The sequence below is a fragment of the Cynocephalus volans genome, chromosome 1, assembly GCF_027409185.1.
Source record: "Cynocephalus volans isolate mCynVol1 chromosome 1, mCynVol1.pri, whole genome shotgun sequence".
NCBI classification, from domain to species: domain Eukaryota; kingdom Metazoa; phylum Chordata; class Mammalia; order Dermoptera; family Cynocephalidae; genus Cynocephalus; species Cynocephalus volans.
The window spans coordinates 266,832,904-266,849,194 of record NC_084460.1 but is presented as its reverse complement, the minus strand read 5'-3'; the positions used below and the strand labels follow the sequence as shown (position 1 = coordinate 266,849,194).

Here is a 16,291-nt window from a genome sequence, read left to right as displayed (position 1 = left end):
ATTTTGCAGCTTGGGGAGTTAGAAATAGCTCTAACACCTTGTTTAGTTGGTCAGCTGAAACTTGAACCATTAACTCACTCTGGGAGCATCCAGAAGACATATGTTTTACCATGACTATGAGAAATGAATTTGTGAAGGATGCCCCAATCTCCTTGAAGAGCTCTGTGATTGTTCTTCTTTGTAGGCCAAACCTTATGTGGGAACTATAGTCACTGGATTGGGAAACCTAAATGCAGCAGGATCCCAGTTGGCAGGAGCAAAGTGAAGGCACTTTAACTGCCAAAGGCAAGGTGGGTGTGGTTACCATATGGACAGTAAAGTCAAGGCAGTAATCAGAATAGTCTGATTATCACAGACTTATGGCATTGGCTAGTTGATCATGATGTTCCTAGAAGTGAATAGATAGGAAGACTACTAAATTCTTACTTAATCTGTATGAGCCTAAAAGTTTTAGGTTGAGTGAACGAAAGTCTAACCTAAATCATTAAAACAGAGTCATGGCCCCTCAATCAATTCCAAGACTTGAGCTAGTTTACAGACCCAGAACTCCCTGAATGAAGGGGAGGCCAGGTTCCCTCCAAGAAGGACCCTACTGCACTGCCAAAAATGTATACTGTTAATCTTTCTCCAAGCCTTCCCTGAAGGGACCTACAGCCTTTTACTAGGGTAACTGCATATTGGGGAAAAGGAAACCATCAGGGCTTTTGAGAAATACTGGATACTGGCTCTGAACTAGCACTAATTTTAGGAGACCCTAAATGTCACTATGGTCCATCAATCAGAGTGGGGATTTATGGAGGTCAGGTGATCAATGGAATTTTAGCCTAGGTCTATCTCACAGATGATCCTGTGGGTCCCTGAATCCTTCTTGTGGTTATTTCCCCAGTTCCAGAATGATTAATTAAAATAGAAGTACTCAGTAGCTGGCACACACTGAATCCCCACACTGGTTTCCTGATCTGTGGGGTGGAGGCTGTTATGGTGGGAAAGGCCAACTGGAAGCCACTAGAACTGTCTCTACCTAGGAAAGTAGTATGCCAAAAGCAATATTGCATTCCTGGAGGGATTACACAGCTTAGTGCCACCATCAAGGACTTGAAAGAAACAGAGATGGTGATTCTCAGCACATCTCCATTTAACTTGCCTATTTGGCCTATGCAGACAGATGGATCTGAGAGAATGACAGTGAGCTTAACCAAGTGATGACTCCAATTGCAGCTGCTGTACCAGATGTAGTTTCATTGCTTGAGCAAATTAACACATCCCCTATAGTATGCAGCTATAGATCTGGCAAGTGCATTTTTTCTTCATACCTTTTAATAAAGACTGCCAAAAACAGTTTGCTTTCACCTGGCAAGGTGAGCAGTACACTTTCACTGTCTTACCTCAGGGTATATCAACTGTCCAGCCCTATTTCATAATTTAGTTTCCAAGGATCTTTAGTTCCCAGGGATCTTGATCACCTTTTCCTCCCACAAGATATCACACTGGGTATCATCACTGTCATCCATTACATTGGTGACATGTTGATTGGACCTAGTGAGCAACAAGTAGCAACCACTCTAGCCTTACTGGTAAGATACTTTCATGTCAGAGAGTAGGAAATAAATTTGGCAAAAATTTAAGGGCCCTCCACCTCGGTGAAATTTCTAGGGGTCCAGTGGTGTTTGGCATGTTGAGATATCCCTTCTAAAGTGAGGGTATAATTTGTTTCATCTGGCCCCTCTTACAAACAAAAAAGAGACATAACACCTAGCTGACCTCTTTGGATTTTGGAGGTAACCTACTACTCCTCATTTGGGTGTGTTACTCTGGCCTACTTACCAAGTGACCCCAAAAGCATCTAGTTTTGAGTGAGGCCCAGAATAAGAGAAGTCTCTGCAACAGGTCTAGGCTGCTGTGCAAGCTGCTCTGCCACTGGGCCATATGATCCAACAGATCAGATGGTGCCTGACATGTTTGTGGCAGATAGGGATACTGTTTGGAGACTTTGGCAAGTTCCCTATATGGGAACTGCAGGGCAGGCTCTCAGGATTTTGGAGCAAAACTCTGTCACCCCCCACAGATAACTACTCTTCTTTAAAGAAACAGCTTTTGACTTGCTACTGGGCGTTGGTAGAGACTGGACACTTATCCATGGGACACCAAGCTACCATGCAACCTGAGCTCTTCATCGTGAACTGGGTGTTATCTGGTCCACCAAGCCATAAAGTTGGACATGTGCAGCAGTACTCTATCATCAAATAGAAATGGTATTATGTTTTTGGATCTGATCTTACTCTGGATACAGATTTGCCTTCCCTGCACAGAATTCTGCCCAAACTACCATCCGTGGACTTACAGAATGCCTTCCTCACTGTCATTATATTCTACACAGCATTGCTTTTGATCAAGAAACTCACTTCACAGCCAAAGAAAGGTGGCAATGGACCCATGATCATGGAATTCATTGGTCTTACCATGTTCCCCACCATCCTGAAGCAGCCGACTTGATAGAACAATGGAATGGAGTTTGAAGACTTAGTTACAGCACCAGCTAGGTGGTGTTTACAGGGCTGGAGCAAGGTTCTCAAGAAGATTGTATATGCTCTCAATCAGCAACCAATATATAGTGCTTTTTCTTCCATAGCCAGGATTCAGGATTCTTCCATAGTCATATTCATTCAGGGGTCCATGAATAAAGGGGTGGAAATAGGAGTTGCACCACTCACTATTACCCCTAGTGATCCACTAGCAAAATTTGTGCTCTCTATTCCTGTAACCTTCTCCTCTGCTGGCCTAGAAGTCTTAGTTCCAAAATGAGGAATGCTTCTACGAAGAGACACAATGAGTCCATTGAACTGGAAGTTAAGACTGCTGCTTGGCCACTTTGGGCTCCTCATGCCTCTGATTCAACAGGCAAAGAAGGGAGTTACTGCACTGGCTAGGTGATTGATCTTGACCGTCAAAGGGAAATTGGTCTGCTACTCTACATTGGAGGTAAGGAAGAGTGCATCCTGAATATCAGAGATCCCTTAGGGCATCTCTAAATATTACTGTGCTCTGTGAATAAGGTTTCTACGGAAAATTATAACAACCTGATCTAGGCAGGATTACTCATGGCCCATACCCTTAAGGAATGAAGGTTTGGGTTGCCCCTCCAGGTAAAGAATCACAACCAACTGAGATGATTGCTGAAGGCAAGGGACATACAGAATGGGCTTAAATACTTTCTGCTTCTCATTAGAACTTCAGGTCTTTCTCTCCTTTCCCGTCCTTGCTGCCCATGATCTTAGTAGTACGAATAATCAAGAGAGCAGTTCTCTTAGGATTTCTGACTCTTCTTTTTCTAGCTCTGCCCTCTGATGGCCCAAGGTGAATAAGCGAGCTGAAAGTGTAAAAGAGGGAAGGATTCAAAAGTTATAGCTACCATGGATTTTAGACATGCACTTTTGTATAGTTTCAATATTTAACTTTATTACCATTTTGCAGAAATGTTATTATACCACAGCCAGTAGAATATCCAGCATTCTTATCCCCAGACCTGAAAGTTACTGTGGGGATTCCAAGTTCTGTGCACCACTCCAACCAGCCATCTGTAGTGCGACTTGAAAAACTTCAACAACAACCCCGGGAAAGGTAAGGAACAAACAAAACAAAACGAAAAAACAGAAAAGTCTTCATCTTATTTATGTGTTGTTTGAATTTTATGTTAATTTCTTCCTTTGAGACGTGGGCTTGCTACTCATCCGGCAACTTTCATTATTAGCATTAATGCTGGGACTCCTTTATAAAGATATCAGTGGAAAGTCCTCCCTCAAGGTATGATTTTGTAGATTGTGCTTTACGCCCTGCGTGTATGGCTTTTCCAGGTGCCTTGATTTATCATTACGTAGATGACATTCTCACTACACAGTTTGCTCTGGGATACAGACCCTTCAGGCTTCTCAACGCTTTCATGGTGCTTTGAGTAATTCTTTTTTCGTCTCCTTTATACAGTGAGATGTGTAACACATTATGATGCTATTTCATGGATTCAAAGGTTATTTCTGATTTTTGCTTATCAAATTTAGGTGTTTTGTTTGAAAAAGTCAGTTATAGCAAGAAAAGAGGTAAAACTCATTTATAAGGGAGAAACATAATACTTGCATGCCTCTTCACTGAAAAATGTTTTCATAGGTCTCTTATGCACTTTTCTGTGTTTCTGATCCTTTTTTCTCTATTCTTCACTATAGATATTTTCTTCTGACCTACATTCTAGTTCTCTGATTCTTTCTTCTTTGTTTTTCATCTGCTGATAAATCAATTGAATTCTTAATTTCAGTTATTTTCTTTCTCAGTTATGGTATTTCCCTTCATTTTTATAGTTTCTACTTCTCTACCCAAATCCCCAGCCTTATCTTTTTATTCTTTGAACATATTAATCATTGTTTTAGTCAGCTCAGACTTCTATAAGAAATACTATAGACTGGATGATTTAAACAACAGACATTTATTTCTCACTGTTCTGGAGGCTGAGAAGTCCAAGATCAAGGTGCTAGCTGATTTGATTAAGGCCAAGGGCCCTTTCCTGGTTTGCAAATGACTGTCTTCTTGCTGTATCCTCCTCTCAGGAGAGAGAGATCATCTCTCTCATGTCTCTTCTTTTAAGGTCACTAATCCCATTCATGAGGGCTCTATCCTCATGTATTAGTAAGTTTTTGTGTTGCTGTAGCAGAATACCTGGAACTAGGTAATTTATGAAGAAAATAAAATTTATTGCTTACAGTTTCTGAGGTGGGGAAGTACAAAGTCCATCTGGTAGTGGTGACAGTGACCCAGTGGTCTCACATTGCAAGATGGTGGAAGCAGAGAGAGAGAAAGACAGACTCTCCTCTTTTTTTAAAGCCCTCAGAACCATGTCCCTGATCACCATTTTTAATCCATTCACTACAGCATGGACCTACAATCCAATCACCTCTTCAAGGCTCCCTTTTAATTACCATAATATGATTTCCCACCCTGTTAACCGTCACAATGGGGGCTAAGTTTCTAATACATAATACTGGGGGGCCACAATTCAAGCTTCAATAAGTTTTAGGGGGAACATAATTCAGTACACTACACCTCATGACCCAATTACCTCCCAAAGTCTCCACCTCCAGATATTATCACATGGGGGATTAGGGCTTCAATGTATGAATTTTGGGGCACAAAAACATTTAGTCCATAGCAGTCATTGCTGTTTTAAAGTCTATGTTTGATAACTCCATTATCTGGATCTCCTTTAGGTCTGTTTCTATTTTTGTTTTATTCCTCTTGGTTTTTAGTCAGATCTTGTGTTCTCATAGGCCTAGTTGTTTTGACTGAGTGCCAGACATTGTATTTGAAAATTTATAGAACTAATTTGAGGCTCTTGATTATATATTCCTCCAGAGAAGGTACACATTTGCATCTGGCAGCCAGCTAGGCTAGGAGCACTAGCAATCCCAGATCATCTTAATTTGATTAAGATTGAGACTGAGATGACTTGAAAGGTGGGCTTTAGCTCCTGTACAGGTTAGTCTTTTTCTGGTTTACTCTCATTCCTAGTGTCAGGATTGGGACTAGTGTAAGGCATGTTAGGCAACTAAGTTATAACATTTATTATTTTATTTTTTTAATTTAATTTAATTTTATTTTTTAAATTAAATTTAATTTGGTATTTTTGGTGGCTGGTCAGTACAGGGATAGAACCCTAGGCCCTGGTGTTATCAGCACCCATGCTCTAACCAACTGAGCTAACTGGCCAGCCTAGTCATAACATTTAAAGAGGCACTTATTTTCTCATAGATCTTTGGGGTCCTAACTAAAAGCCTGATAAACATGAGCAGAATGTTCAATTAGGTTTGGACTAAAGATTTCTGCAGACATAGTGAACTGTAAGCTAACTTGATGTGTAAACAGACTATAATGTGCTCTGTAACAAGTAGCCAAGTCTTAGTCAATTACAGGCAGCCAGCTGTTCAAACTGTGTTCAAATGAAGTAAATTCTAAGCTGTAACCAATCCAGCTGTTTCTGTACCTCACTTCCATTTTCTGTATGTCACTTTTCTTTTTCTGTCTGTAAATCTTAGCTGACCATGCAGCAGCCCTGGAGTCTCTCTGAACATATTCTAGTTCTGGCACCTTCCTGATTTGCTTACTGTTCTTCACTCAATTAAGCTCTGTTAACTGAATTTGTCTGAAGTTTTTTTTGTTTTTGTTTTTGTTTTTTAACAGGGACAACAAAGGAATGTATTTTTCCTCTAGTCTAATGTTTTGCTCATTCAACATACAATAGTGATTTTATTTATTTATTTATTTATTTTTAATTTTTTAAATGTAATTGTATTAATATATTTTTTTTTTGCATTCTAGGATGTTGTTACGGAGCTGTTGGGAGGAAGGGGGAGAGGGGAAAGGGGAAAGAAATTGTGATAGAAGAAAGAGGGAGGAGAAAGGGCAGGATTGAGGCCTGTGGCATCCTCCTCATTACCACAGGGGAAATTGGGGGCTTCCCTAGTGGTTTGGTCATTGCCGAGCTGGGTGCAGATGTCAGGGGGGTGTGGCAAAAGCCCTCACCCACCACCATCCCAGCTTGGGGACCCGGGCTGTTCTTGCTGCGGCTTGGTGGTAGTTGCTGGGCTGGCTGTGCATGTCAGGGGGTGTGGCTGAGGCCTGAGGCCACCCACTGCTCTGGCACTGCAGAGCCCAGGGTGCTTCCTGTGGCTGCCCGGTAATCATCACTGGGGTGGTTGTGTATGTCGGAGGTGTGTGGCCAAGACCTTCGTCTCCCACCCTTGGGACTGGTTGGAGGTGTCAGGGGGCATTGCTGAAACCCCTGCCATCCCCACCTCTGGGTTGGTAGCCCAGGGGACTTTTGGTCCTTCTAGGTGTTATAGGTGTCTTTGGTGAAATGAGACTTTTATTACTTAATATCAAACTGTGTCTCTGGTTGTGGGTACTTTGTTTTTTCTTTCGGTTCTGTGTTGGATTATTTGCTGTTCCCACCACTTAAGCTATGCACTGTAACTAATTTGTTGTCCATTGCTTACTTCTAAATTGGGGGGACTTCCTGTGGGGACTAGTACTTGAGCTGTGTGGTTTAGCTAAATTGCTACTTTGCTGCTGATTCCCTAGGGAAGGCTTTTTGTGCAGTTCAGGTTTTAATGTTGACTTCACAGGTACTTCCAGGTCTAGTAAAATCTGGTATACCTGGGTTGTGTAGAAGCTCTGGTCTGGGCCTGAGTCTTTTCAGCAAACTGTACCCCATGCAATTCTATATTCCTGAACAGTCTCCTCTGAGTGGTCCTATGCTGATTGGGGTGCAGATCAGCTGTCCTTGCTGTGCCCCAGTGTTCCCCTGGTGGGCTTGTCTCCCCCACTGCCTGTGCTCCAAACACTTCCCATGGGATGGGCCTTGCACTGGTCCCTTGTAATGACTCACTGGCCTCTGAGTGGCTCCTTTTTTTCAGTTGTTGTAGCTCCTTGTTCCTATGTGGGTCCACAGGAACCCTATTAGTGGTCTTGCTGCCTGGGGGCCACCAAGGCCCTCTTCTCCCCTGCCACCTCAAAGCAACTTCATCTGAAGGGCACAGCTGCAGCTTTTGCCAAATCGTGCTCTGTGCACTCAGCAGCTCCAGCCTGGAAGTAGCCGGGGCTCGAAATGGTTAGAGCAGTTTTTTCTTTCTCTCATCTTGGCTTCTCCCACCTTCGTGCATTCCATAAGTCTCTTCTCTTCCCCTGAGCTCTAGTGGCCCCAGCTTGACTGTCATTGCTTTTTTATAGTTGTAAATTGGTTGATTTGTGGGAGAGAGTGATGCTGGGGACCACCTGTTCCGCCATCTTGACTGGAAGTCACAATAGTGATTTTTAAAAAGCATAGCATCTTTTTTAAAAAAATTTTATTTTACTTCTCAATATACATTGTCGTTGATTTTCATGCCCCTTTACCCATTCCTCTCCACCCTCTCTCCTCCCTGCCATCATATCTGTTCACTTGACTTAAAAAGTTAGAGGAATTTTTGTGATTGTTGTGTCTTCTTCCCCCTGCACCTTTATTTGTTTGTGTGTTTATTTATTTATTTATAGCTCCCACAAGTAAGTGAGAACATGTGGTATTTCTCTTTCTGTGCCTGACATGTTTCACTTAATATAATTTTCTCTAAGTCCATCCATGTTGCTGCAAATGGTAGTATATCACAGTTTCTTTATCCAGTCCTCCGATGATGGACATTTGGGCTGGTTCCAACTCTTGGCTATTGTTAATAGAACTGCAATGAATATTGGAGTACAGATATCCCTTTGGCATGATGATTTCCATTCCTCTGCTTATATTCCCAACAGTGGAATAGCTGGGTCATATGGTAGATCTATATGTAATTGTTTGAGGAACCTCCATACTATTTTCCATAAAGGCTGCACCATTTTGCAGCCCCACCAACAGTGTATGAGAGTTCCTTTTTCTCTGCAACCTCTCCAGCACTTATCATTCTCAGTCTTTTGGATCTTAGCCATCCTAACTGGAGTGAGATGGTATCTCAAATTGGTCTTGATTTGTGTTTCCCAGATGCTGAGTTAAGTTGAGCATTTTTTCATGTGTCTGTTGGCCATTCGTATATCTTCCTTTGAGAAATGCCTATTCAGCTCCTTTGCTCATTTTTTAACTGGGTTATTTGGTTTTTTGCTGTAAAGTTATTTGAGTTCCTTGTATATTCTGGATATTAATCCTTTGTCAGATGTATATTTTGCAAATATTTTCTCCCACTCTGTTGGTTGTCTATTTACTCTGTTGATTGTTTCTTTTGCTGTGCAGAAGCTAAAAAGCCTAGCATCTTTTCTCAAAGAACTTAAGAGTCTATTGGGTACAGACAGGAAAAAAAGTTAACAAATATATATGAAATTATAAATTAAGAAATAGATTATGAAGGTTTCAGAAAGGATGGTAGAAAAATAAAGGAGGTGATTTATTTTTATAGGAATTGTCAGAGAAGACGTTTGTGGTACATTAAGGTAAAGAAATAGTCTGCATTCCAAAGAGCAAGAGGTTGGGAGTTACCATGTGAATTTGTGTGAAAGCTCTATGCTTAGAAGAAGAAGGAAGCCATTGTAGCTGGAGTATAAAGTAAGAGGAAAAGTGGCTTGAGACAAGATGGGTGAAGACCTGATTATTCAAACCTTGAAGACCATAATCAATAATTTGGATTTTATTCTAAAAGACATAGGAAGCCATCCTAGGTTTTTATATTATCTTTTTAATATAATATTTGATACATACAAAATAATCTATAATGTTAATGTAAATTATGTATCGCATAATATAATACCACCAACCCGTACCTAACCTAACCCAGATCCTAAAACCGTGTGGGTGATTTGTATTACTTATGAGTTTCTCTCCAATATGAGTTGGTTTCTGGTTATCCTCCAAAAGTGATGGCATTATTTACCTATTGCTACATAACAAGCCACCCTAAACTTAATTATGTTGCATTATTCTATGGACTGATTAGGCATTTTTTCTTCTGATCTTGGCTGAACTCAGTTGTGCATCAGATGATAGTAGAAATAGTTACATGAACCAAGATGGCTTCTTTCACACATCTGCCAGTTAGTGCTGGCTGTCAGCTGGGCCTGTGAATTCTCCACATGGCCTCCAGTAGGCTGTCTCAACTTTATTACAGAATGGCACTCTCAAGGCAGCATTGCAAGAGGGCAAGCCCCTGTGTGCAAGTGCTTATCATACCTATACTTGTGTCACTTTTACTGATATCCCATTGCCTAAGGCAAGTCACATGGCCAAGCTCAGAGACAATGTGAGAGAAGATTTAGACTCAGACCTTTTAGGGGAAGAGTGGCTAGGAATTTGTGGCCATTTTAACCCTCAATAGTGATCTTTAGTTTTTAAAAACATTTAAAATATTATGAACTCATAGATTTAAAAATATTTGATGGGTCTCAATCCATTGTAATCCATTGCAATTTTTAATCCTTGTTGAAGCATAAATAATACTTGTTGAAGTTTAAATAATCCCACTTTGGCTAGTGGGAATCTTTCAAGCTGGCAGCTGGGTTTTTTGCTGAGATTTTAGTTTTTGATAGCTTCCTAGATATCTATCATGACAAGATGTTCCACCAGGTTAATCTTGTACATTTTCTGTCCAAGACATAGAATCATCTGTAGGTCCAAAAAATCCAGCCAGCCTTCTTTTGTTTGAAAATACTTTTTAAGACCATAATCTAGGTGTTATGAATGCCCATTGTTATTGGATTAGTAATTGTTTCTTGGACTTTTCAAAAGTTTATCCTGATATTTCTTTTTTTTTGAGGCAATCTTTATATGGTGAGTCGTGCCCCTGCCCCCAGCCCTCTAGATATCTTCATCGGAGTAGGCTGCGAAGCCTATTTTAAAAAGTAAAATATGGTCTAATAGAAAATGAAAGCTCAGCTTAACCACCACTCCACCATTATAGCTGTGAGACTTACAAGTTTTTTAATTATCTCTGAGTTTTAGTAATTTCATCTCTAAGATGGGGATTCCTGTAGACTGGATGCTCCCCCAACCTCATTGAAGTTTTTTATTGAATCATAACTGATTATACATATTTTGGGGGTTCAGTGTTGACATATGTTGATCAAATCAATATTACTGTCATATATATTGTTAAAAGTTGTACTTATTCTTTATGTCCCTTGTCCAAGCTCTCCCCATCCTCTTCTCCCTCCCCCCTCTAATTACCCTAGATTTCTTTTTTCCTTCTGAAAGAATAATGGTTACTCTGTTGATTTGTTGTCTAGATAATCTGTCCAATGCTGAGAGGTGTGTTCAGGTCCCCCAATATTATCATAGAGCAGATGCTTCTTCTGTCACTCTGGAATGAGCTTTGTGGAGAAGACATCTTCTTCTTTTCTTTGGTCTCTGCTAGTAACTCTGCTTGTGTCAATGCACTCCAGTGGCTGGCAGACCAACTGCATGGTGGTTGTGGTGTCTAGCCACTTTTGCGGCAGCTGTGGTTATTGTGGTGGCTGTGGTGGGCCACCCACATGGAGTTGATGTTTTTGGCATGCTCCTTACCTAGTTGTTGGTGGTGATGGTGGTGTGCCTGGTTGTGGGAGGAGGCCCAGTCCCCAGATCCATGCCTCCAGACCCTGGGTGGACCCTGTGGCACTGGCGGTGTGCCTGGTTGTGGGCGGAGGGGCTGTTCCCGGCTCCATACCTCTGGACCCTGTTAGCCTGATATTTCTTTCTTTTTTTTTTTTTCTAGTTTATATTATTTTTTATTTGGACTTCAAACAAGTTTATAAAAATTTAATAATGTTTTTATAAAGCAATGAATTTGGACTTTTAGAAATTAATTAAGAATGGCAACATTTCTTCAATTTACTTCATCTTTCTTTTTTTTGAAGTTTTTTTTAATTTTTAATTTTTTATTTTATTAATATTATTTTTTTACATTCTATGATGTTGTAGAGAAGTTGGGAGGGAGAGGGAGAGGAGAACGGGGAAGGAAATCGGATGGAAGAAGGAGGAAGGAGGAGGGGTGGGATTGAGGCCTGTGGCACCCCCCACATTCCCACAGGGGAGACCGGTGGGCTTCCAGAAGTGGCTTGGTTATTGCCAGGCTGGGTGCAGATGTCAAGGGGGTGTGAGCCCTCACCCCCACCACCCGAGCTCAGAAACTCAGGGCCCTTCTTGCTGAGGCTTGCTGGTTGTCACTGGGCTGGCTGAGTGTGGGGAGGGGTGTGGTTGAAACCCTTGGCCCCCCCACTGTCCTGGCTTAGGAGAGCCTGGGGTACCTCCTGTGGCAGCTTGGTGGTCATCAATGGGTTGGTTGCTCATGCAGGGGGGTTGTGGATGAGGTCCTCGGCCCCCCACCACCCCAGCTCAGGTGAGCCTGGGGCGCCTCCTGCAGTGGCTCAGTGGTTGCTGCTGAGCTGGTTGCTCTTGAGGAGGGCATGGATGAGGCTCTTGGCCCCCTGCTGCCCCAGCTCGGGAGAGCCTGGGGCTTTTCCTTGGTGGCTCAGTGGTTGCCACTGGGCTGGTTGCTCCTGTAGGGGTGGGGCATGGATGAGGCCCTTGGACCCCTGCTGCCCTGGCTCTGGTGAGCCTAGGACTTTTCCTGTGGTGGCTTGGTGGTCATCACTGGGTGGTTGCACTTGGGGAGCATGGCCAAGGCCGGAGGCCCCCATCCTCGGGACTGGTTGTGGGTGTCGGGGGGCATGGCTGAGGTCCCCAGCCTTCCCTGCTTCCTCACTTAGTAGCCCAGGGGACTTCTGGTCCTTCTAGGCATTATAGGTGTTCTTTGGTGAAATGAGACCTTTATTAGTTATCAAACTTTGTCTCTGGTTGTGGGTACTTTGTTTTCTCTTTCAGTTCTGTGTTGGATTATTTGCTGTTCCCACCACTTAAACTCTGCATTGGAACTAATTTGTTGTCCTTTGCTTACTTCTAAAATGGGGGAACTTCCTGTGGGGGCCAGTACCTGGTTTTTTAGCTGCTTTGCTGCTGATTCCCTAGGGAAGGCTTTTTGTGCAGCTCAGGTTTTAATAGTTGACTTTATAGGTACTTCTGGATCTGGTGAAATCTGATGCACCTGGGTTGTATAGAAACTCTGGTCTGGGCCTGAATCTCTTCATCAAACTGCACCAAATGCAATTTCTATTCCTGGCCAGTCTCCTCTTTGGTCCTGCACTGATTAGGAGGCAGATTAGCTGTCCATGCTGTGCCCCAGCGTTCCCCTGGTGGGCCCATCTCCCCCACCACCCATGCTCCAAACACTTCCCATGGGATGGGCCTTGCACTGGTCCCTTGCCTCTGAGTGGCTCCTTTTTTTTTATTTGTTGTAGCTTCTCAGTCCTATGTGGGTCCACAGAAACCATGTTGGTTGTACTGCTGGCCTGGGGGTCATCAAGGCCCTGTTCTCCCCTGCTGCCTCCAAGCAACTTCATCGGAAATGCACAGCTGCCACTCTTTTTTTTTTTTCGTTTTTTTTTTTTTCGTTTTTTTTTTTTTTATTGTGAATGGTAAGAGTATCGGAACCCTTGGCTTGGTGTCACCCACACCACACTCAGCCAGTGAACACACCGGCCATCCCTATGTAGGATCCGAACCCACGGCGGAAGCACCACTGCGCTCCCAGCACCGCAGTCTCCCGAGTGAGGCATGGGGTCAGCCCACAGCTGCCACTTTTTGCTGGCTCCTGCTCCATGCACTCAGCAGCTCCAGCCTTAAAGCAGCCACAGCACCAAACAATCAGAGCAGTTTTTTATTTCTCTCATCTTGAGGCTTCTCCCACCTTCATGCACTCTATAGGTGTCTCCTCCTCTTCCCCTGAGCTCTGGTGGCCCCAGCTTGGCTGTCATTGCTTTTTAATAGTTGGAAATTAGTTGATGCTGGGGACTGTATTTTGCCATCTTGACCTGAAGCCCTTATCCTGATATTTCTAATTCAATTTAGGGACTACAGAATTTTACTGTACATTCATTTACTTCTCATTCTTCCACACTGAGAAGCCCAGTTCTCAAGAACACAGTGGGTGATAGAAATAAAGCGTCCCGTAATTTTTCATTTGCCCACCCCCCATTACTCATTCAACAGTCTCAGGAAAACAGTACTAATGCATACAACCACCACCAAATTATGATTACTGAAAATGGTTAAATAATTTTTGCATATAGTTGTTCTCATTTTCCCCTTTTTATGGTACTAGATACATTGTCAGAGCATATAACCCTTACATACTATACTCTCTCCCTTTTAACCCCTATTTAGTTTTAGTTCTACACCTATGTGTATATGCATGTGTCTATATTTTGTCAAACTTCTCTCTCGTTATTTTTGTTGTCTAAGACTAATTCTCTAGTATACTGCTCATGGGAACAATATCCCCTAAATTCTTGTATATGGATATCAGTTTGTTTTTTATACTTGGTATAAAATCCTTGGCTGACATTTTCTTCCCTTGAGTATCTTAAACATGTTACTTCATTTCTGATTGAATAGGCATTGATATAGAAAAGTCAGATGATAATGAGATTTTCTTTCTCATTAAGTCATGTGCTCCTCTTTTTTGTCTTGATGCCTAACACTGTGTCTAATAATTTTACTAAATTTGTCTTGTAGTTTATCATTTTGGGGGATCTTAGAAACATAGTGAGTGATATTTCGCTATGTAGTTTCAATGTTTTTTCTATTACAGAAAAGTTTTCTTGAATTTATTCTGTTTCCTTGCTTTGATTTTCTTCTTCAGGGACTCTTATTATTCATATGTTGAACCTTCTTTGCCTGTCTCCAATATCTGCCACCTTCTCTTGAATCATTATTCTCTCTCCATTAAATTCCATCTTTTTGTGTTGCTATAACAGGCACAGAGCAGGGAGACATCCTTCAGGGGAAGGGGAAGCTCTGCAGAGACCACACTCTCTGCAGTGCCTCGGCGCATCCCAGAAGCCCAGGCCAGAGCGCATGGAACAGGGAGTCACTGAGGTAGCCATACCAAATTGACAACCACAGCAACATCTTAGTCAGTCAATAGTATCAAACCTGTGGACTGTGAAACCCCCTGCCACAATGAATAAACATCAAAGAAAAGATACCAGAAATACAAAAAATCAAGAAAGTACACCACCAAAAGATAATAAATCTCAAGCTCTAGATCCTATAGAACAAAAACCCCTTGAAATGGCTGACAAGGAATTTCGAGTGATAATTCTAAGGAAACTGAATGAGATACAGGAAAACTCAGCTAGACATCATGATGAAACGAGGAAAAGTATACAGGACCTGAAAGAGGAAATGTACAAGGAAATCAATGCCCTGAAAAAAAATGTAGCAGAACTTGCTGAACTGAAGAAGTTATTCAGTGAAATAAAAAACACAACAGAGAGTTTAACCAACAGGCTTGTGGAAGTTGAAGAGAGAACCTCTGAACTTGAAGATGGGCTGTTTGAAATAACACAAGCAGACAAAAAGAAAGAAAAAAGAATCAAGGACATGGAAGAAAATCTGAGAGAGATATCAGACAACCTCAAGCGTTCAAATATCCGAGTCATGGGTATTCCAGAAGGGGAGGAAAAAGGAGATTCCATTGAAAACATATTCAACAAAATAGTGGCAGAAAACTTCCCAGGTATAGGAAAAATCACAGATCTTCAGATCCAAGAAGCTCAACGATCTCCAAATGTATTCAACCCAAAAAGACCTTCTCCAAGACATGTCATAGTCAAATTGGCAAAACTCAGAGATAAAGAGAGAATCTTAAAAGCTGCAAGAGAGAAGCATCAAATCATCTATAAGGCTAACATCAGACTTTTCATCACAAACCCTAAAAGCTAGAAAGGAATGGGATGATATATTCAAAATACTAAAGGACAGAGATTGCCAGCCAAGAATACACTACCCTGCAAGGCTATCCTTCCTAAATGAAGGGCAAATAGTATATTTCTCAGACAAACAAAAACTGCGGGAGTTCACCACCACACAACCACCCTTACAATAAATTCTCAAGGGAGTACTGGGTTTGGTTCCTGAAAAATAACTACCACTGCCATAAAAACCCAAGAAAAATCTAAACCCACTAGTACAATAAAAATGGCATTCATGATGAGAAAACAAACAAACAAAAACGCTATCTACAACCTAAGGAACCAACAAACACAACAAACAGTAAATCAGAAAGCAAGGAACAAAAGACACCTAACACAACCAAACAACAATCAATAAAATGCTAGGAATATATCAACACTATTCAATAACAACTCTTAATGTAAAAGGCTTAAATTCCCCAATCAAAAGACACCTTGACTGGCTGACGATTAAAAAGGAGGACACAACTATATGCTGCCTTCAAGAGACCCACCTCACCCATAAAGACTCACATAGACTAAGAGTGAAAGGATGGAAAAAGATTTACCATGCAAACAGAAAAGAAAAACGAGCTGGAGTAGCTATTCTTATATCTGACAAAGTAGACTTTAAACAAAAACCATAAAAAGAGACAATGAGGGACACTACATAATGATAAAAGGACTGATCCATCAAGAAGACATAACAATCATAAATATGTACACACCCAATGTTGGAGCAGCCAGATTTATAAAACAAACTCTATTAGACCTAAAGAAGGAAATAGACACTAATACCATAATAGCAGGGGACCTGAACACCCCACTGTCACTATTAGACAGATCATCTAGGCAAAGAATCAGTAGAGAAACACAAGATCTAAACAATACTCTAGACCAATTGGACTTGGCAGATATCTACAGAACAATCAATCCAACAACCTCAGAATATTCATTCTTCTCATCAGCA

The 16,291-nt window shown here is 41.6% G+C and overlaps 1 protein-coding gene across 1 annotated transcript in view; it reads left to right on the top strand.

Moving 5' to 3' along the window:
* C2CD6 (C2 calcium dependent domain containing 6) overlaps positions 1-16,291 on the top strand; it is a 93,090-nt gene that overhangs the window by 56,015 nt on the left and 20,784 nt on the right. The window contains exon 9 of the mRNA XM_063114951.1: positions 3,472-3,618. Coding sequence (XP_062971021.1) covers positions 3,472-3,618 — 147 coding nt within the window. The remainder of the gene's footprint in view (positions 1-3,471; positions 3,619-16,291) is intronic.